General features: G+C 30.4%; 1 protein-coding gene across 1 annotated transcript; it reads left to right on the top strand.

Moving 5' to 3' along the window:
- The first annotated feature begins 363 nt into the window (after positions 1-363).
- Positions 364-22,172, top strand: LOC118189501 (transmembrane protein 205-like). Its single transcript, XM_035360120.2, has 4 exons — positions 364-733; positions 14,278-14,465; positions 16,136-16,296; positions 20,160-22,172. The coding sequence occupies exons 1-4, from the start codon at positions 579-581 to the stop codon at positions 20,451-20,453; spliced, it is 798 nt and encodes a 265-aa protein (XP_035216011.1). The 5' UTR covers positions 364-578; the 3' UTR covers positions 20,454-22,172.
- Positions 22,173-23,594: the final 1,422 nt, after the last annotated feature.

The raw sequence follows: 23,594 nt of genomic DNA, 5'->3' as shown, positions 1-23,594 counted from the left end.
TTAATAAAATTCTTGCCAGATTACAATTTTTCGCTTCCTCTATTATAACATTGTTTGGAAACGTGTTACTCTACAGTGATGATCTACTTTTAACGCAACGAACGAGAGGGAAAGTTGAGGAAAACACTTTTCGAAAGGGAAAAAAAATGTCTCTAACCCGGTAACATTTATCTTGCGATGAAAGAAACGTAAAGCGTCAAAGCGCATAAATTCGCACCTCTATGCTTAAAAAACTGTCTTCTGAACTATCATCTGACAACGGTTTCCCCTCCTCCCTTTTCAAGGAAAAAAAATCGTATTAAGAAAGAAAAACGACCTTCCGAATACTGGATAACGGCATAGGGCGCACATCATTGGCGATTGAAGGCGAAAACGCCGCAGACTGTGGCAACCCTTATCAAATAATCAAGGCTCATCTCTCTATATAAGAGATCGTATCCGTTGCCAGTCGCAAATACTGAGCACCTGAATTATCAAAGTATTCTAAAGGTTTCGGACGTATTTATTTTGCTAAATTATTTCTCAGCAAATATTTCGTAAACGTCAATTTTGCATAAATTCTATTCATCGTAAAAGCGATGCATAAAAATCAATACGTGAATGACTATTTAATCAGCTTATTGTCTTGGATAATGTCCCGTTTGTCAATGAATCATGATCAAATCCCACGTTGTCCCAGGGCGGAATTGGCTGGGAATCTCATCAGAAAGAAAATAATACCTGCTTCTTTCGAGTAAGTTATTTTCTATTTATTCGTATTTCTGAAAAATGAAAATGCAAATATTGAAAATAATATGAACTTAATCATCATTTGACTTTTAAAGAGGACTAGAATTTATTTAAAGATTACTTGAAGCAGTTTTTATTTGACATTCTATGTGAATTTTGTTTTTTAGTGAATTTTGTCATAGTAATTTTTAACACATATACTTTAAAACTCTCGTACTTTTAAATCATTGAACTCCAGATTTTGATATGAATTTTTATACTCATATGTTTTTTTGGCTTTATTAAAAAATTTAAAAATTCTATTTTTGACTATTTAAAATTTTTATTTTTCCGTTTAACTTGAAGGAATAAAATTTTTGCTTTTATCCTCGTGAAAGAAGAGAGATCTGCATTTGTTTCCATTGATTTTACTTTGATTTAATTTTTATTTTTCCGTTTAACTTGAAGGAATAAAATTTTTGCTTTTATCCTCGTGAAAGAAGAGAGATCTGCATTTGTTTCCATTGATTTTACTTTGATTTAATTTTTATTTTTCCGTTTAACTTGAAGGAATAAAATTTTTGCTTTTATCCTCGTGAAAGAAGAGAGATCTGCATTTGTTTCCATTGATTTTACTTTGATTTAATTTTTATTTTTCCGTTTAACTTGAAGGAATAAAATTTTTGCTTTTATCCTCGTGAAAGAAGAGAGATCTGCATTTGTTTCCATTGATTTTACTTTGATTTAATTTTTATTTTTCCGTTTAACTTGAAGGAATAAAATTTTTGCTTTTATCCTCGTGAAAGAAGAGAGATCTGCATTTGTTTCCATTGATTTTACTTTGATTTAATTTTTATTTTTCCGTTTAACTTGAAGGAATAAAATTTTTGCTTTTATCCTCGTGAAAGAAGAGAGATCTGCATTTGTTTCCATTGATTTTACTTTGATTTAATTTTTATTTTTCCGTTTAACTTGAAGGAATAAAATTTTTGCTTTTATCCTCGTGAAAGAAGAGAGATCTGCATTTGTTTCCATTGATTTTACTTTGATTTAATTTTTATTTTTCCGTTTAACTTGAAGGAATAAAATTTTTGCTTTTATCCTCGTGAAAGAAGAGAGATCTGCATTTGTTTCCATTGATTTTACTTTGATTTAATTTTTATTTTTCCGTTTAACTTGAAGGAATAAAATTTTTGCTTTTATCCTCGTGAAAGAAGAGAGATCTGCATTTGTTTCCATTGATTTTACTTTGATTTAATTTTTATTTTTCCGTTTAACTTGAAGGAATAAAATTTTTGCTTTTATCCTCGTGAAAGAAGAGAGATCTGCATTTGTTTCCATTGATTTTACTTTGATTTAATTTTTAATTGGTTTCTGGCAGTATGTTTCCGTTGAAATACATAGTTCTAGATAAAAGCAACACCATTACAAACCTGAGAGATGTATAGTTTTGAATTTCAAATTTGCATGATTTTTTATGTATTCTAATCAAATTTTATTTGTGAAGTTTATGAATGATACTTATAAAAATAAATCATTTAAGGAAGTTTTTAAGATCTCTTAATGTAAATGTTACATACATTTCTGAGTATGAGATGACAGGACTACCTTTAAAAGTTTTTTAACAATCCAAGAATGAGTTTATTCCTGCCTTTTTGTTGGGGTTTGGTAGTACAGTATTCAGCATTATAATACATACCTAGTGTCTGCTCAACAACTTTTTCAAACTCAAAATTTTCACTAATATTGACAAATTTGCAAGTTTTACAGCTATTTCTTCATTATGAAAATAGATGCTTTTTATAAAAAATTAATTATAGATTAATATGGTGGCAATTATTTTTAAAGAAGTTAAAAATTCAGAACCGTCCATTTTATTTTAAATGTTTGCTTCACAATATAAATATGATTAAGTGATAAAAGTTTGCTTTGCTTATTAAATTTTTGTTTCAAAAATACTAAATTACTTTTGAAACAAATATTATCAGATAAATTCTTAACTTTTTACACTTTGAATTTCGAATTTTCTTTATTATCTATTCCATATATTGTAAACCTTTAACGAATTTTTTATTAACAAACTCAACGATTTGAAAGCGAGCAATGGCAACACTGTCAGGGGAAAAAAACATTTTTATCTCCAGCGCGCGAGATTGTCTGTCGGAAGTTCTAATAATATGCTGTTTTTAAATATTTTGTGATAGTGCTGTTGAATTGAATTTTATGAGCGCGAAGAACATGATATTAAATAAATTAAAGGTAACACACAAAACATTAAAAAAAATGCTTATATGAGCGTAACGTAAAATCTGAAAGCTTTCAGATTTTTTTTCTTTTAATTGATTTAAATAATATTTTCCCCAGCATATGAGGGCCAGTTGCTTTTATAAAGTATTGGCATTGGCCTCTTTAAGCAAACAGTTTCCCGCGCTTTTCCATAATTGATTGAATAAGCTTCAGTCTTAAAATCTACATAGTGTATTCTTTTCCTATTTACGTTTACCTTCCTGTATACCAGGAACGTTGGCATTAATTTCCACTTCTAAAAATTACATAAATCGTCTACTTTAGGAAGATACTAACAGAAAAAATTATTATTAGAGCTTTCAATGTTTTCGAATTTTTTATATTTCGCGTTTATGTCTCCTTATATGTCCTCTGTCAAAAGCACTCCTTTTTAAATTTTCAAAAAGTCACGGAATTTTGTTTTCATTTAATTTCGGATCCCTTATTTTTAATTTCTAAAAACTGCAATGGAATCCGAATATTCAGAATAAAAAAAGTCCCACACTAGGAGCAGGAAGGGCATACGCTGTTTGTTTGGAATCATTCCAAATCTGACTTTGAATGCCAATGCCCAAGTACGGATTTTATTCTACAAAAACAAGCTATCTCGAATTCTTTATCTACGCAGCAATTGTTGTCATAGCTGAGCCATTATGTTCGCAAAAGAAATAAAATCTCTAAAATAGGATTCTTAAATCAAAAGCACGGGAAAACATTTTTCTTTTGACTTACTTCGCTTCTCGCTATTCCTAAGACGTTATTCACGACAACAAACACGACTACACGCATAGATTTTTTTTATGGAAATTAACAAGCTTTCTATTTTTCGATTGAAAATTTCTAAAAATACATTTTTTGTGAATATATTTTGATATTAAAAGGCAAAAGAGTTGCATACAATTCATACATATATGAATGATATGTTATTATATGAATGATAAACATACTTTTTAAAACAGCACCCTCGTTTATATGTACATATTCCTATAGAGAACTTTTTAAATATGTATATCCTTAGATTTGGCCGACCAGTCAAAGAAAAGAATTACATTATTCAACTGAGGTAGTCTTAAAATGGTAAAATTTAAAAGTCGATGCAATATTTTTACTGAATACATATTCAGTAAAATTTTTTATATTATACACTTTTAAGATTTATTTTATTTTTATATTTAACATTTTAAGACGATATTATTATATTTTACTTCTTCAAGACCTGGCACACAATGGTTTGAAACACAAAAATATTTCTTTTGTGAGGGTGAGGGTGGAACAAAATTCTGCTAATCCCAGAATGGTGTCAGTCGCATTCTTTCCCCTTTTATGCTGTCATACTACTAACGTGACAAAATAATACGTGAAAAGGGCAAAAAAATAATCGACATAAATACATCAGTAAAGACGAAATTCTAATGAACAAACTTCTAACATGTGCATTGTATGGGTTTTCAGTCTGTTGAGTGCTTACTGACCAAACCATAAAAGACCCATCTCAAACACTCAAAACAACAAAGAGTAAAATCATAATATATAATATACCTATAACATGCACCCTCTGGAGCGTAAACTCTCCAGATCAAATAGTTAATCCCATTGAAAGCTATCCACTCATTACGCTTGTTTCACTAGTATAGCTGAACTCTTCCCCGGGCATATGCGTGACATAGCAGCCAGATGACATTCAATCACGTATCTTTTTCCTATTTGTTCAACTGATGAAAAGTGTACTACAATAAAAAATATTCCTAGTATACTATTCATATATTGAAAAACACTAAACTTAATATGCTATTATTAAGCTCAAATATGGTTTTAGCCAATTAACAAACAAAACGAACTAAACTATTGTTGTTCTGACTAATCTTGCTTGTTAGAGATCAGAACAAGCCCATGAAATTCATCGAGGCAAGGAGTAGAATATTACGCCTGTGTTTGGCAAGAACCATGGGCACCATATAGGTGACAGCACGATATTGCCCATTAATTAAATTGTGCTTACATTTTACCATAGTCTCAGGAAAAATGCAAGTGCAAATTTCATATCAAACAAAGCACGCGATATGTCATTCATAAATTTAGTGATGAAATAATAATTACAATTACCAGCTTGAATAAAGCAGGAAAGAAAAAGGTAAAAAAAAAATCTGAAAGTTTTCAGGTTTTATATTACGTTCCAAAGGTGGTTTTTTTTTTTTTTTTTTTTTTTTTTTTTTTTACATTTTGTGTGTTACCTTTATATATAATGTTCTTCGCACTTAAACCATAAAATTCAATTTAACAACAGTTAATCAATAAAATGCATGTTGAAACACGAGTAAAAATGGACAAAATTGGTGCACTGATAATCAGAATAACTGTTCAATTTCTCTTTCTCCTGCTATGAATAAATAGTTTTTAAAAATAGCATACTGTTCGATTTGTGATTGTTAAAATAAAGTTTGGAGTAAATTCAAGAATTTATAATTAAAAAAGCAATCGTTGGCATATTTTCGTCTCTTATCAGACATTTTGCGAATTTGCTTTTTCAGCTGTTACTACGTTTCTATTTGCTTCCATTGACGAACAAAAGTAATCGGCAGCTGTTTAAATGCTTTATGACGTCTCATACGACGAAGTCTTTGATGATTTTACTCATTCTTACCTTTCAACTATATATCAAATGAAGAATATTTTTTTATGAAAGATGGTATAAGAAGTATCCGTTTCATCACGGACCTTTTGAAAATTCTATAATGGTATTTTTTTAGTCTGGTTCGATAAATATAACCAAAATGAAATTAAAAGTATTCAATAATGGAAGGTAACTGCAAATAATGGTATTTTTTTAGTCTGGTTCGATAAATATAACCAAAATGAAATTAAAAGTATTCAATAATGGAAGGTAACTGCAAATAATGGTATTTTTTTAGTCTGGTTCGATAAATATAACCAAAATGAAATTAAAAGTATTCAATAATGGAAGGTAACTGCAAATGCCAAAATATCTAATGGTATAACAATATAAATTGCGTATATTATAAGTTTGTGTTTTTATGGAGAATGCCGTGGTTCTGTTAAACAAAGCACAAAGATGGCACATAGTTTTTGGATAGTACTTCATTTCTTTATAGGTTTCTGTTATGATAGTTACAGTATGAAATTATTTATTAGTATAATAAACGGAAATTTTATCTATCTGTCTATCTATTTATCTATCTAGATAGATAGACAGATATATAATACTTCTTAATAGTTTCATTTGTAATTATTTTTACATACTATATGGTAGGTATTCGTTTATAATTTAACTTATGATGTAAACGCTTTTCAAATTTAAGATTTATTTAATAATTTTCATTCAAATTTCATGGTAATCGTGTTATATCTAGCTATGATTTATGACAAATATGAAAATTAAATTGATATAATTTATGGATGATGTTAATTGAATGAAATTATCGAAGTTCTATGAATAAAATTTAGCTAATTTCACTAGACTTTTTTTTAAAATTATGTTGTTTTGTAATGTACAGTTTCGTTAAAGAAGCATGAAAATTTTGAGTTAAAATAATGTCAAGTATTATTTGCACACATTTCTAAAAATTCCTTTACCAAAAATACAACCAGGACATAAAAAGAAAAAATATATATTGTTTTCAAACATCTCTTTTGAACTTAACTTAAAAGAATTTTTTTATTACTTCTCCTCACATTATTTTATCTTCTTTCCGATTATCTTTATTTTATACATTTTTTCTTATTTGTTCCCCGAATCGTCATTAGGCTTACGCAGTATTATCTTCGGTGTTCTTACCCACCTAATCTTATACATTATGGCAATAGAAAAAAAAAAAAAAATGTCCAACTTTTTTTCTTACCAAAAACTAGTTTTGCATATTGTATTTAACTAACTGCTATTACCTATAAAATAAAAAGGGGGAACATGAAACGGCTTAGGATAATTGCTGAATATGTTTTTTTCTTTTTAATATCTAGTGGCATCTTACTTTGATTAGACAGTTATTAGATTTCTCATTAAAACTTTATTGCCTAAAGGCATGGTTGTTGCATTATCGACTGTGACCACTGTGGTAATCACATAAAAGATGATATTGGTTGGGTTCACTGAATGTCATCACAATGTCTCGCCGTGGTTTCAGTCACGTAGACACACACCTTCCCGATATGGTTGGTTCAGGTTCGCTTGTTATACGACCTCCGTTTTCTAGTATTATTTCCTACTGTGGAACGATTTTGAACCCATTTCGCGATAGTGCTGCCCTTGTTTTTTATTACAGATATGATTTACTTTCTAGCCCGCTTTTGTTAGCAAATACTGAATCGTTAAATGGCTTGCAGAATTTGCCCTCCACAGTTACATTCTAGAATTTGGTTCTAGCTATTTTACTTATGCCAGACACGTGCGAATATTAGGAACTGGTCGTTCTCAAAGATAATTTTTGGGAACATTGTAATCTGTATCGATTAAATCAGTTTACGATAACCTTTAAATTTATGTAATACAATCCGTTAAATTTATGTAATTATAAGATGTTAAAACATGAACCTCAGTTACAAATATACTGGATAATGACATGTTTTATCTTTGCAAAGTGAAATACTTCACTAGTTTCTAAGCCTATAAATTACTGCTTTCCCATATTTTATAGAACATAATAATAATCATAGTGAATACATATATTTCGTTTTGGCATTTTGCGTTGATTCACTATAAATGTCGGTTCTCTTTTCAAATTGTTGCCACCAAATATTAGAGTCCTGTATTATATTTAAAGAAATTAAAAAATGAAAAATCTGCATAAATGTATGTATGTTTCTCACACTGTGATAAAACAACGGTACTAGAGCCATCAAATTTTTGAATAACCTACGTTTCCACCCGAATATCCGCATCCGGAAGCCCAAATTTGGAATTTGTTTTATAATCCATTTCATATTTTGTAAAACTTTAATGAACATTTTTACTTCCTTGTACGAAGTAAAAAGGAAGTATTGCAATCGCGAAAAGTTTCAGGCAGCATATTTCAACGAAAATATCCATTTTGACCGCTATCGAATGCAATTTAACGATTTTTTTGCGTGATATCTGTACGTAAGGATAGAATAAAACACTCTTTTCCTTCAAAAAAATTATAAAACTGCTTTAAAATTAATTCTGAAGAGAATTTTTCGTGGCGTCTGTACGAACGTATGTACGTACGTGCGTACGTACGTATCTCGCATAACTCAAAAACGAGTAGCCTCAGAAAGTTGAAATTTTGTATATAGGACTGCTATAACATGTAGATGTGCACCTCGTATTTTGGTTGCAATCGCCCGCGCCAAACGTATATAAATATATTTATATATATATCCACTCTGTTACCCGGCTCAGTGATCTCACTTTCTTTACTCTTATATGTTTGTAAATTGTACATTTTTTGCTTTAAAAATGATTGTATTATGTTGTTTTTATCTTCCGGTTAAGGTTTTTATGTCTTTAGTAAATCTGTATGCAATATTTTTAGAATTATCAACAATTTTAAAGTTGTCTAAGTGCCGCTAAGCCTTTTTTTTATGGTGGCCATTGATGTTTACATTTGAAACAGGAGACTAGTGGATTTGTTGCCAATCTAGAGAAACTTAGCTTCGCAACAACAAAGATAACGCATTCATTTATTATTGCCAATTAAATCATGCTTAATTCTTTCTGGAATTTTTTCGAGGAAATAAGTGTTTAAGATTTAGTTAGTAATTTTTAATATAGATATTTTGAGTTTTTATGTATTTTTGCCTTCTCGTGAAGTGAGAATTGAATTAATTAAATGAGAAATACTCAATCGTCTGTGAAAAACTGTTTCTTCTTTGTTTTGTTTTCTTAATTTCTTTTATACATCATTCTAGCTTTATTAAAGTATTTGAATAGAACATGTGGCAACGATTAGATAATTCTATTCTTTAAATGATATAAATTTTGTACATTATGGGTTATAATATGAACGAAATATATAAGTTAACTGTTATATAATTATTGGATTATATAACAGTTAACTTAGTTTCCGTTATATAATTATTATATAAGTTAAGTGTTATATTATTATTAATACTCTTAAGTGAATCTAGCGCCAGAGTGTCGCTATGGTAAACAAATACTAGAGTGAATTTTAAGGAATGCATTTATTCTATTGTGGTTTATGCGCTGTCGGCGAAGTAGATTTAATTCAATCCAATAAGTTTAAATGAAATGCAAGAAAAAATGCGTATAATTTAATACTCCGTACAAGGAAGTCATGTGGTGTACACATCAGATTTTTATCTCCAGCGAACGAGACTGTGTATCGGAGATTATAAAGCTATGCTCATTTTTAAATTATTTTGCGGTATTGCTGTTGAACTGAATTTAACGGTTTAAGTGCGAAAAACCTGATATTTAATAAATAAAGGTAACGCACAAAATGTTAAAAAAACGCCCCTTTGGACTTAATAGGAAATCTGAAAGCTGTCAGATTTTATTTTTTTTTTAAATCCCTATTTGTATTTGTTCCATTCTTTATGAGTTGAAATCTGAACGCCATTTTAACATCTATTTTTCATTTAATTCCATTAGATAAACATGAAGCATTTTATTTCTATGAAACTTTCTGTTGCTTCAGATAAAAATAGCAATACTATGATTTATAAGTCTTACGAAACAAAAGGGAATGTTAACCATAAAATGTATTTGAAGCAATGGCGTAATTATTGCGCATGATCGATAACGTTGAATTGGAATTTCATTAACTTGTGCCCCCAAAATAAAGTGTTTTCTCTGCTCACAATTTTATTAGGTATTCCTAAAATGTGCTAAACTTTTCACATTTATTTCAAGCAACAAAATATCTGAAGATTTTTAATACTAATTAATTCATAAACTCATTCACAGTTTTAAATCTTGTGGAATTTTAATTTCATGTTCAATTTAAGATATTTTCCTGAATATATCGAATTAATGATATATATTATTACTACAATAAAATATAATCTCATTGTATTATTCACTCTGTTCCTTTCTTATTGTAATACTTACTGGTAATTGGTATTTTACTCTTATAAGTAATTTATTTTAATCGTTTTATGATCACAAAATTTATTTAAATATAATAGCGAATTCTTAGCAAATTTCAATATTTTTAAATACGCAATTCGAAGTAGAATTAAAATTAAAATATTCGTTTTCTATTCGAATCAAAATTAATCTAAGTTACCTAGAGATTTTTCTAACCTGAAAAATTTTAGATTTTGTTTAAAGTTAGATTTCAGTTAGCCTTATACATCTTAGCTCTTGTCACACTCAGCAAAACAAATGGTACGCATTTAAAAACAAAACTACTGACTACGTGAAAACACTTTAAAAATATTCCCTGTAAAAATGCAAGATAGATAAACTTAAGGTGCAAAGAATTTTATTTGAAACATTTGCACTTCCTGTGTTGATAATTTTAGAAAATATGTATATTTATTTAAATTAAACATAATTACTATTTTAAACTCAATGCCATAATTTTTCGCTGCATTTTTTAAACTAAGATTTTACTTTCTAGATGAAAAAAACAATGTACAGCTTACAGAATTCTATACTATCTGAAATAAATAAGTTTTAATATTACATTTGAATTATATCAGAAGTAAATGTAAATAAGTGAAATTAATCTCGTTTTTCAAAAGCAAAATATGACTTGAAGGCCTATGAAGAAACTAGCAAGAGGGGACGTTCTCAGGTCAGGGCTATCATACTGAGAATGACGCAATGCTATAACACCACTTAGGAAATTCCATCTCCTGGGGACCGCAAGTACCTTCCGGTCACATTTATAAGGAAACAGAAATTGATTTGACCTGAACGGGAACTAAATATTCTTTTGTCTGCAGCATATGGTATGAAATGTGGATAATATTAGTAATTCAGTAGCCACTGAGATTAGGAGATGTCTAGCTAGAAAAAAGTCTTTGGAATGAAACGATCTGTTTAGGATCCATCTTTCCATTTTCAGTCTTTTTCAAATCAAATATTGAATTTTTTATTTTGCCGCTCTGTAAATACTCGAAGGTATATAATTAACTAATGTTTGGTAGTTTTTCAGGGATTTATTTAATTAACTTAATAGTTAATTTTATTTTGGTGCAATCTCTCCTATCGCTGTTGCTTTCAACTCCCGTTTTTTTTGCCAGAATGTAAATGAGTTAGCGCGCGTGTATTCAAATGAGTTAGAAAGATGTTAGTATTTAAGGGAAAGTTTTTGAAGGTGAATTTAGAGATCTGCCTGCCTGACGGCCACATTGCTATCTTTGATTTATTAGTAATTAGATTTCTGTGGTTTAAAGCGCTTCTTAACATTAGGCTTGTTTTACGCCGACATTTAAAAGTCAGAACCAGCCTGCGCGTTAATTTACCTGTGAATCGTTAGGCTAAATTTACTCCATTTAATTTTAAGTTAATCGTCACCTTTTTACTTCTTTGTACGAAGTAAAAAGGAAGTATTGTAATCGCGAAAAGTTTCAGGCAGCATATTTCAACGAAAATATCCATTTTGACCGCTATCGAATGCAATTTAACAATTTTTTTTGCGTGATATCTATACGTAAGGACAGGATAAAAGACTCTTTCCCTCCAAAAAAATTATAAAACTGCTTTAAAATTAATTCTGAAGGGAATTTTTCGTGGCGTCTGTACGAACGTATGTACGTACGTGCGTACGTACGTATCTCGCATAACTCAAAAACGAGTAGCCTCAGAACGTCGAAATTTTGTATATAGGACTGCTATAACATGTAGATGTGCACCTCGTTTTTGTTTGCAATCGGCCACACCAAGCGTACATAAATATATTTATATATATATCCACTCTGTTACCCGGCTCAGTGATCTGTTTCTTTACTTTTATATGTTTGTAAATTGTACATTTTTTGCTTTAAAAATGATTGAATTATGTTGTTTCTATCTTCCGGTTAAGGATTTTATGCCTTTAGTAAATCTGTGTGCAATATTTTTAGAATTATCAGCAATTTTAAAGTTGTTTAATTGCCGCTAAGCCTGTTTTTAATGGCGGCCATGGATGTTTACATTTGAAACAGGAGACTAGTGGATTTGTTGCCAATCTAGAGAAACTTAGCTTCGCAACAACAAAGATAACGCCTTCATTTATTATTGCCAATTAAATCATGCTTAATTCTTTCTGGAATTTTTCCGAGGAAATAAGCGTTTGAGATTTACTTCGTAATTTTTAATATAGATATTTTGAGTTTTTATGTATTTTTGCCTTCTCGCGAAGTGAGAACTGAATTAATTAAATGAGAAATACTCAATCGTCTGTGAAAAACTGTTTCTTTTTTAGTTTTATTTGCTTAATTTCTTTTATACATCGTTGTAGCTTTGTTATAGTATTTGAATACAACATATGGCAACGATTAGATAATTCTTTAAATGATATACATTTTGTGCATTCTGAGTTATGAATGAAATATAATGCTATTAAGTAAACCTAGCGCCAGAGTGTCGCTATGGTAAACAAAGTGAATTTTAAAGAATGCATTTATTCTATTGTGGTTTATGCGCTGTCGGCGAAGTAGGTTTAATTCAATCCAATAAGTTTAAATGAAATGCCAAAACAATGCGTATAATTTAATATTCCATACAAGGAAGTCATGTGATTAATTTATTAGATTTAGATTTTTTTAATTAAGCCAAAAATGCCGGCTTTTATAACGGTACCATCTGTGAGCTTTAATTTGAATTAATAAAAGATTCTTTACACCCTTCTCGTGAATCTGTCGTATTTATGGGATAATTCCCTATACAGTCTACCAATGTTTGGCTAGTTTCTGGTATCAAAGTTATACGAGACAGTATAGTTTTGTAAATATGCGTCTTTAAAAAAACATTAGAATGGGTCAAACGCTAAACATTTTAACTGAAAAAAAAAAAAAAAAAAAAAAAAAAGAGATTTCATTTGCGCGTTATCGATTTTTAATGCACTGGAGTAAAATTTTGTACAGTATTTTAAACTCAAATGTCCATTCATTAAACCACAACAAGTATTATGATGCATAAAAATATCGAATTTTTTAATAATGTTCGAAAACCAAAGAGATATTTCACTATATTTGGAATTCATTCGCCATTTTGTAAACAATTAAAATTTTGCGAAAGGAATAAATCCTCTATATCATATTATTTTGATATTTCCTGCATTTTCATTTTTATTTTATTTTAATGTTTAAACAAAAACTAGTCTATGTAAAGAATGTTATAAATCATTATTCACAGCGATTAATTACAACGCAACTGTTCTGATTCTGCTTAACTCCTTAATCTAAATGAGATCAGCTCTTTAAATTCATCAAGCAAAGCGACAAAAGAAGCAAACTTTTAGGAGATGATTGTTTATTTTGAATATGACTCATAATACGGGTCTTCTCTGCCGAAAGGTAGAGGTGCATACAATGGACATGTTGTAGGGAAACACAGGTTGCATTCACATTACACATGATGGAAACCATGAAAATAGCCATGTAGGTAATCCTTCGTTGAGATTTTAGCCAAGAGGGATGAAATGTTGTAGGCAAGGCAGCTATGAAGGCTTTAGCACTTGAAACGGAGGGTTTGGTATTATGGAAAATGTTAATTAGATATAGTACTGTTGAAGTAACAAAAGCAGTAACTGATAATAAACCAATGCCAAAATAAAATACAAAAATCGCAAATTAAATTAGCAATGAATAAATTATAGGAGTGAATATAAATTTACGTACTGTATTGAATTATTTGCGATTTTAAATCAATACATAATGAGTGGAGACTAGCTACAGTGTCGGCTCAGATACCACGTAAGGCTTAGATAGTTGTATTGGTTCTCTACCCCTTTGAAGATGCAATATCTGTGTACCGTATGCAGTGCACTCTGTAGTGAAAATAATGAATGAAATGAAAACAACCGATGGATTCTGCTGGCTCTTTTTTAAGGGCATAATCACCTTCTAATTATTTTTTTTTATTTTCAATTTAAGATGCGCATATAAACTTTCAAAGATTATCTACTCTTTTAAACACTTATAAAACCTTTTTTTCAATCCCCAAATTCTTGCAAATGTGCTTTTACCTATCGTCTATTATAAACGTATGTATATTATTTTCTGCGAGTAAGAATATCCTTCTGTTAATATGCTATTAATATTAAATTGAAACATATAAAAATTACTTCGGGTTTGAATTAAAATGTTTGTTTTAAAGATCATTGGTTATAAATCCAAAATTCTTTAATTTTACAGGTGGTTGTTTCGCTTCTCTCAACCAGCTCACTTCATGACTCTAGTAACATCAATCTACTTAGCATTCCTGTTTTTCCCCCGTGAAAATCGCCTAGCACCAGAGCAACCGTCTACGTTCACCAGTTTGCTATATGTCGCCTGCTTTGCTATGCATTTCGGAACGCAGTTTTGGATGACTTTCGCGTCAGGTAAGATAAATTCATATTTTGACAGCGAAAAAAAAAAAAAAAAAAAAAAAAAAACTTAGATAAGTTTAAAAGCAAAATTACATGTATCATCGTCTTTACCGTATGACATAATGCGTCAAAAAAGCAAACTTTTAGGAGATGATTGTTTATTTTGAATATGACTCATAATATGGGTCTTCTCTGCCTAAAGGTAGAGGTGCATACAATGGACATGTTGTAGGGAAACACGGGTTGCATTCACATTACACATGATGGAAACCATGAAAATAGCCATGTAGGTAATCCTTCGTTGAGATTTTACCAAGTTGAACTACCGGAGTTCCAGAAGGCACAAAAAATAAAATAGGTTTATAAGTGTTTAAACTATATGAGATATAGCTTCAAAATGATTTTATTTTTCATCTCTGATAGCCGATATGTATATATAATTTTTGTGCATGATTGTAAAAATCATATTGTTACGTTTTTCTTTCTTCTGACACCAGTTGTTACGTTCGAAAGGGGTTCGTAGATTTGGAGTGAATAACGACAACACTTGATGAAGTATCGAAACACACTTTTATTTACCAGTATTAATCAGATAGCTCCAAAATCACTTTTACAGTCTTCGAACTGTTATAAACAAGCTGACACGTTCAGCGACACAGCCTTCACACTGTCAACGGTGGAGACAGCTTCACCGCAAAGCACCCGAGTACAGCTCCCAACTCCGCTTGGTCGTTCTCGGAACTCCACGTACTCTCAAAACTCTCCACGTGATGCACTCGACGATACACACGAGTATAGCTCTCGACTCAGCACAATCTAAGACAAAACTTGACGATGCACTAATTCGCGATGCACTAAAAGACTCTTTCGATGCACTCGACGACCAACTCGGCGCTAGACTTCGAGACACTCACTCAATGACTATCAGCTCGCTAGACGAGGCACACACACACACTGACTTCGGACCAGCAGGGTTTATATAGCTTTCGGCTTGTGTTCGAGAACATTCTGGGCTAAATCGGTAAGAATTCGTTCCAGAAGGTTCTCTATCCGTCCACGGTATATCGCCAAATGGGCGATTTCTCGCCAAATGTGATAACCCTGCATTCTTTTGCCATTTCATGACAACCCTAAAACTGCTTTGCGGGGAAGCTATCTCACCGCGCCTGTACATTTCATAACAATATCATCATTTCAAGACTAATTTTGTTTTGGTTAGTTTTTAAGTTTACATTAAAATATAGATATATATTTCAATCATGATACCAACAGTTTCTAGGTACAAAATGTCTATGAAACTAGCGCATTCATCTAGCATTACCAAATGTTGACAATCAAGTTTCAGTGCAGACTTTCCAGACATCTGAATCAAACATTCATTATACATTCCTGAAAACCACGTTATCAATAGGCTTATTATGTTTTATTGCCCCTAATATTATTTTTTCATAGAAGATACTACATGTATTTCATTTGTTTTGAATAAAAAAAAATTTGAAACTCTTTTTCAAATATTTTTCTTCATATAGTAGGTTTATGATACCAGTTTGGTCGAATTAACTCTAACTCAAATAAACTATTTGCATTCATAAGAACTGCCATGTTTAAATTTTCAGTAAATACAACATTAATATTCCAATGTTGTTTTTTACGTGGTAATAAAATTTACCATTTTCCTACAGGTCTTGTTTTATTTTTCTCTCTACCACGTCACATCTTCGGTAAAGTACAGAAGTGCCTCTTTCCTAAGTACTTCATGCTCAACTCTCTCTTGTCAGCGATAACCCTAGCGCTCTTCATCCTCCATCACCCTACTACCGCACAAGGTGAACTCAAAGTTCAAGTAAGTGAATCTGAATTGTTTATCGTTTCTATCACCAGCATCTTCGCACTTCCTTACGCTTGTTGTTCGAGATGACATGTTGACAGCTTTTCGTCACTGATGCGTGCTAAAAGCTATGACGTAGAAACGGTGTCGTCACTAGCTATATATACGTAAGAATTATAATAATTATTTTCGTCTGCAGAAGTGTGCTGAATATTCAATATCGCTTTACGTTCTTTTCTACTTATATGGTCTGGTAATAGCCATGCAGATAATCCTCATCTCAAATGGCAGACAGAGAAATAATGTAGTTTTGAAATGATGTAGTTACACGCTGTGAAGCAAGTCAGCTATAATGTTAGTAAAAATTCAACGAACCAATCTGGAAATTTTATTGCCAAGATTATTATCATAATTTAATAACCTTGGAAAAGTAAAAATAACTGTAACTGTAACCTTAAGGTACGAATCATCAACATTCTGCCAGAACAACTCTTCAGGACTTTCCCATTAGCTTAATTGAATATGACAAAGCTCAAGACTGCGATTTGCCTAACGGGTGGAATGCCTTTGTGGAGGGCTTTCTAAGGGAAACCGGTTCTTATTTATTACACATGAGAAAAATCACGAAAAACCAACCATGCAGCCAGGTCATTCGATCTGGCTCGATCCCAAATAAAACGCCTAGAATTTAGCAGTCTTGGCCACTCGGCCACTAGTGGGGATCGAAACATTCAGACATCTAGAACATTTTTAAATACTCAAGACAATTAATTATTTTTTTATTTTTTTAATTATTTATTCGAATTTTATTGCTGAGAATTTTAAAATATCCAAGATCAGGAAATGAAATTATTTTACTATGAAATGTAAGCATATAAAATCATCCATATTTCATAATAAAATGGAAATCAGAGCTGTCTATTCCAACTTTTTCAATATCGATTTAATGATACATGAGCTTGTGCTTATCCTAAGCTTTTAAAGAACTATGATTGTGGAGGCGATCCCGTAGAAATGATTCTGCTGCGATTTTTCCTCCATGCAAATGTCAGTTATAGAGTAAAATTTTAAAAATATGTGTTACTTCATATATTAAGTTGATATTTAGCTGATTCACAGCAATTAAAATATGGTAACAAGTTTTGGATGCATATTTCAATCAATTTCAACAAGCGCAGAAATCATTAGTTTGAAATTTTTAATCATGTAATCTAAAGAAACACATCAATAAATAAACAAAAAAAATGTATTTTTAAATTGCAACCTGAAGATTTTTTATTACAGTCTAATATTCAAATAAAAAAGTTTATCATTAAAAATTTCAAAAAAATATTTCAAATATTAAACAATATGAAATTATAAAAAGAATGCTTCTGCACCATGTACTATGTAACAAGTAGCGATAAAAACATGTTTTATTCGTTACAAAAAGAAGATAAAAAAATCTGCAAATGTTCTCCGAAATTTTTAATTGAATAAATATAATAAACTAAATATATTTTAATTCAAAGCAATTAGATGTATCATTAAAAAAGGAAAATAAAGATTTAAATTATTAAGAACTGTGTTTATTGGTTTTAAAAATGCTTATTTTGTTAATCAATACCAGAGTGATAAAATTTGAAATAAAGACTTTATGCTTTCTCGAAGGGCAATTTTCTAAGAGTCTGTTACGCGCGAGGGCGCTCGGGAGATAAACTGAGGGTTAATTGCTTTTTGTTTCGATGAATGGTAATACTTTCTAACGACTTCTGGATTCTTCTGGATTTCTGTTGGATTCTTTCATTCTCATCCCTCCGTTTTTTCAGAATGAAACTTAAAATGTTAAGCAATACATCTTCTTCGAGGTGTAAAATCAACAAACTGGACTCATTTACGAATAAAATATTATTATTTTTTTAGCTAAAGGAAGATCTTGAATTAAAACTGAAATTGTTCATCATTTAATAGAAAAATAATGGGTTAAAAGCACCTGTCTTCTTAGTTTGAATTTTAATTTTATGCCGAGAAATATTTCATAAGATTGATCACAGCAGTTTTTATCTTTTATATTACTGTAGAGCTAACGATAGCATTTTAATTGCTTTAGTTGTAATCATCAGTGGTATATATAAAATATGAGGTATAAAAATAATGAGTAACAACCCCAAAAGCTCAGTTCGAAAAAACTCCAAATTTTTAAAACACAGTACGCTTGTCTTTTATTATTTAAATAAGAAAATGCTGCATTATCACTTCTAAAAAATTAACATTAGTAAAATATTATTCATTAGCTAAATCTGAGTAATATTTTCCATGAAATTTTGGAGGTTTAATCTGATCTATATTCAATGTTACATATCAAATTTCACTAAAGGCTAATACCGTTTTTATTTTATTTGCTAAATAATGTGCTGATGCAAACATGTCCGATTATGCATTAATTCGTAAGCTGACTAGTTAGATAAATTACCAATGATTTCATTATTTGAAATGCAGCTAATCAAAATATGCACCTGTATATTAATGACCAAAAGAATTCGGCGCCATGATTCTAATATATCTGTGCCGTCGGCAATGAGATACATACAGCTATTTTCAAGGACGCAATCAAGGTCTTCAACATGGTCTGGCTAATTATCAGCGATTTAGGGTATTAGAAATTCTACAAGAGTCCTTTATCTTGAATATTTTTAGTAATTCCTGTATCTTAAATGGAAGGTTTAGAAAAACTGGCTTTTGGGAATTACCAAGGTCACCATACCTGGTGCCCATTACTGAAGAGTAAATAAATAACCAACATGCTAAGAGTCATAATAAACTCATTTTTCGATTGCCTATTGCATTCTGAGAGCATTGTTTGGTATTGAAGATTTAGGAGTTAATTGGAATGAATAGAAGTATTTTATCGCCGCAAAGGCACTCTGCCAGAGCTGCATCAGAATTCTGATTGAGCACGCATCGAAGAATAAGGTCTCTATTAGATCTTAAACCACTAAAAATTGGAAATTTAGTAAGGAATGAAGTAGTCTTATTTTTATATTCCTGATAAACTGAAATCTGAAGAGAGTATCTTTTAACTTCATTGAGTTATGACTGTTATTACATTTCTGCTAAAATTGAACACTGTTGTACACGTGTAGATTTGCATTTTATATTGCTCTAATATACTCAGAATAGATTTATATAAATTGTAAGTTTAAATTCCTGTGGATAATTTGAAAACTTATTTTGTTACTGATCAGCGTTGCATCTGAAACCTTGCTTGTTTATAAGTAAACGTACATTTGATATTTCATGTTACATAAAGTTAATTACCTTAATAACGCGTCTGGCAACTATTTTGAAAATGAAAGATCTTTTTCAAAATACCAATCCAAAATTTTAAAGGAATAAAACATGTGGTTTTTGTCATTTTTGAAGATTAGCTTACTGTTGAAAATCTTTGTCAAAAATAGTAATAGAGTGTAATAACTTTAATTATTTACTCATTGATACCTCAGGCATTTTAAATTATAGCAAATTTAATTATTATTGAGCAGATGTTCAAAGAACATCTGCCCAATAATAATGCATCTGCGCAATTATTATTGCGCAGATGTTCTAACTTTTTTCTGAAGTAGCTAATCGTATGCGGTTCCTTTTCTCTCGTCCATTGCTTCAAGATTAGACGATTAAACGCATCATTAAATTATTAAACAATTCCCATAAAGAATGTTACAGTAATAAACGCCATATAACTGTAAAGTTCTTCATGGAAATTATCTCGTAACATTCCATGAAGTTAATAATGTATTGCTCCACATATCCGACCTGAACATTACCATTTTACTTCAAATATATGCTAAAAATGTATGCATGTCAACATCAGTTCTAAGAATCAGTGTTTTTCATTACAGATGTGGACGCTGTTAGTCTGTTTCCTGAGTGAATTCGGAGCTAGATTATACATTGTTCCAAGTCTGATAGATGCTCTTGAAGAAAGGATGAACCTCGAAGAGAATGCAGGAGTAGGCATGGAAGTTGGCTACCACAATCCAGGACCTTTAGCTTACTGCCCTCATTACTCTCAGATTAATAAGAAGTTTAGAAAATACCACGCCATCTGCGCATGTGCTAATATCCTTTCCATGGGTTGCACCACATTGCATTTATATTTCCTTTCTACAAGGCTGAGATCAGCTTTAACATAGATTATTCCAGTACAGTTTGTTCATATCCTCATCTATTGACTACATCTGGATATTGTAGTGTTTATTTATGTGCAATACAAGTTTGGACATGATAAAATGCGTTTGAACCAACAAAGAAGAAACTGTACCAGAGACAGCAAGCGGCAGTTCAAAATAAGGTGAAGGTAAATGCTGCTTTGTGGACAAAAACGCAGAATTAGGCCAGTATCATTGCGAGTTCTAGCACAAACTGCTGCCTAAGCTTTATCCATTACATACTACTTCTGAAATACAGATCAGAACTCTGTTTGCGTCCAAGGAAAGAGAGATGTCTAAAGACTCGGATGAGAGATATGCAATCAAAGGGTTATTAGTAAACACTTTATACAAAGATTTATAAGTAAAAGAACTTCGTTTGCAGTTACCCAATACATATTCAAACAATATTGTGTTTACTAATAACCCTCTGAAGGAAGATGCCTTACAAAATCAATGAATGTGATAATGTAGCACAACATAATTTCTCACAACATAACTAGTAAGTATTATGTTATGTTATGAAAAAAGAATAATTTATAAAATCTACCTTATGAAAACTTTTCAGCTTTCAGCTACTGAAAAACTTAATTTTTACTAACACCAAATTAAATTCTTTGAATTCATAAAGTGTACAAAAGAAAAAAAAAATGTGAGACATAAATATGCTGAAAACAATGCAAACCTAATTATTATGTAATATTTCTTTTTGTATTCTTCCCATCCTAAGAACATTTCTCTACTTAGATTTTATTTACTAAAACTTAAGCAGAGAAACGTTTTATTAAAGCATTACAAGAAAATATATCGCATGATGCATATCAAAATAAAGTACATACTTTACATAACATATTAATGAAATCTATTTATGTATAAATTATTGTTATGGGGTTTTCTGATGCGCAGCAAAATGTATTTTATTGTACTTTAATTCTAACATAAAATTTAATAGCTGAAATTCTATCATAAACGTTTAGTCTTTCGTAAGAAAACGCAAGGCTAGTTTTATTAAAACTTAAAATTATTTCAGTAAAACAAATACCTTCATTATGTTAAAAAGAAGACAAGCAAAAAATGCATTTGACTATTTATTAAATAATCAATAAATTATACTTTTGAGGGCCAGCACATGTTTTATAAGCAAAAAGTACTTACTTCAATTTTTATAAAGTAAGTACTTGCTGTACTTAATACATTGCTCTAGGTCAAAATAAGAGCAAAATCCTTGATAATCTAAATTGGAAAACGTGTTTTAAAAATTCTACAATGCAAAATGTTAAAAATTAGATATTTAAGAAAAATGACACCCATATATATTAAAATCATGAAATAAACCATTGATTAAACATTTGTAAATTTATTATTCATAATGTATTATTATTTATTGTTCTTTCATTTTCATTCTTCTCTCATAATGTATTTATTAGAAAGGTCATTATAAATTTCACTCGATATTTAAAGTGAAACTTCATCCTTTTAGTATTATTCTCTGTGTATTGCATTTCAGTTTGTTCGTAAACTATTTTGTATTGTTTGTCTACAGTGTTCACATTTGACCTTTATTGCTCATTTTTAAGGATAATTTTAGAAAAAACTTCGGTGTGTATGATGAATGTTACTAAAATATTTCTTTCTACTGTAGTCCAGCTGTTTGATTTAAATATTTATTTTAATGTACTAAATAAAAAAGAACTTACATTTAAAGATTTGTTGCATTTTTCTGAGTTTTATTTTTGATCTGAGTCTTCATAACTAAAATGTATACGATTATTTCCCAACTAACAAAGATCCACAAGAATTCTACAGGGGTTCTGAATCAGATGGCTACTGAATAAACTAAAACATTTTACACTGCTTTTTAAAAAAATGTGATCATAATTTAGTTTAAATTTTACTTTAACAACCACTTCGCGCACTGCAGTTTATGATAGTAAAATAAATGGATTTATTTTAAAAAAATAAACTAATCTTAATTACCTGTTTTTATTTTAATAAAAATTTATTAGTTTTTTTTTTTTTTTTTTTTTTTTTTTTTTTTAATGCATTAGAGATATACAAAGTTTCGTATTTAGCATCTTACACATGATAAAAATTTCAGGAAATATTTTCAATTGGTTGGAATAAAAAGTAAATTCAGATAGGAAGCATGAAATCTTCCACCTTCTCTGCTGATATGCATTATAATCTTCACTCACTGAACAGAAAAAAATCGCAAAACATATAAGTTAAAAAATGGATACAAAAAAAGCAGGCCTGCAAAAGTATACTGTCTGTTGAAAAGAGCTTTGATAATCATAACAAGTGTAATCACCACACTAATGTACTCTGTAACCAATCCTTTAATATAAACTCTGCTGTTAACGTAAACTATGTTGGACTAACTCTAACAACGATGGTTCCCTCTAGTGGCTAGCCAGAGAAAAACTTTTCAGTAAACACCAAGCGATGAACCTGTTCGGTTGCATCAGACTCTTGCTCTGTAATAGTCTTAAAATTAAATGTGATGTTTGTGTATAACTTAAAGCTGTTAATAAATTATTTGGTTACACTATAAAGGTCTCTATTATGACCCCATCCAACATGAACCCCCCCCACACACACACACAACTCTGAGCTTGCAGTTACTGTAAATTTTATGAAGAAGTACATGAAACGAAAATTACAGTAAGACCCCGCTTAACGCGGGGGATCCGTTCCATCGAAGTAGAGCGTAATGCGAAACAGCGCTAAACGAGGCTATCTTAACATGTAACTAATGGAGTTAGGGGAAGATGGATAGAAAATTGGTTAGGTATTAAATTTAATAATGTTTTTTTTAATAAAAATAAAAACCAAACATTTATTTATTACAAAAATAAAAACAATATAAACGAATATACTTATAAAAACAAATAAAATTCTAAGCCAGTCAGATCATTCAGTCTATTCTGCGTTTCCAATTTTCTGCCCTTTTTTTTTTTTTTTTTCAAGAAGGCATTATGATAGATTGGCTTAATGGCATATTGCGTTCAATTTCGTCGTCAATCCATATAGACAGTCGTTTTTCCACTTCCTCTATAATGTTATTTCTAGAACGGGTAATTCTAGTTGCAGAACTTGACGTAGTTGCAGTTGCCCATGACAGTA

Source organism: Stegodyphus dumicola, chromosome 12, assembly GCF_044657685.1.
Source record: "Stegodyphus dumicola isolate Sdum_Otavi_A_Nest chromosome 12, ASM4465768v1".
Classification (NCBI taxonomy): domain Eukaryota; kingdom Metazoa; phylum Arthropoda; class Arachnida; order Araneae; family Eresidae; genus Stegodyphus; species Stegodyphus dumicola.
The sequence above is the reverse complement of the archived record's forward strand: the minus strand, read 5'-3'. Positions and strand labels throughout refer to the sequence as shown.

What these genes read in the sequence shown, in the direction of transcription:
- LOC118189501 (XM_035360120.2), top strand. Translation starts at nt 579, where the DNA reads ATGCATAAAAATCAATACGTGAATGACTATTTAATCAGCTTATTGTCT. An exon ending in ATAATACCTGCTTCTTTCGA is followed by an intron (nt 734 to 14,277) that starts GTAAGTTATTTT and finishes TTAATTTTACAG; the next exon opens with GTGGTTGTTTCGCTTCTCTC. An exon ending in TTGGATGACTTTCGCGTCAG is followed by an intron (nt 14,466 to 16,135) that starts GTAAGATAAATT and finishes ATTTTCCTACAG; the next exon opens with GTCTTGTTTTATTTTTCTCT.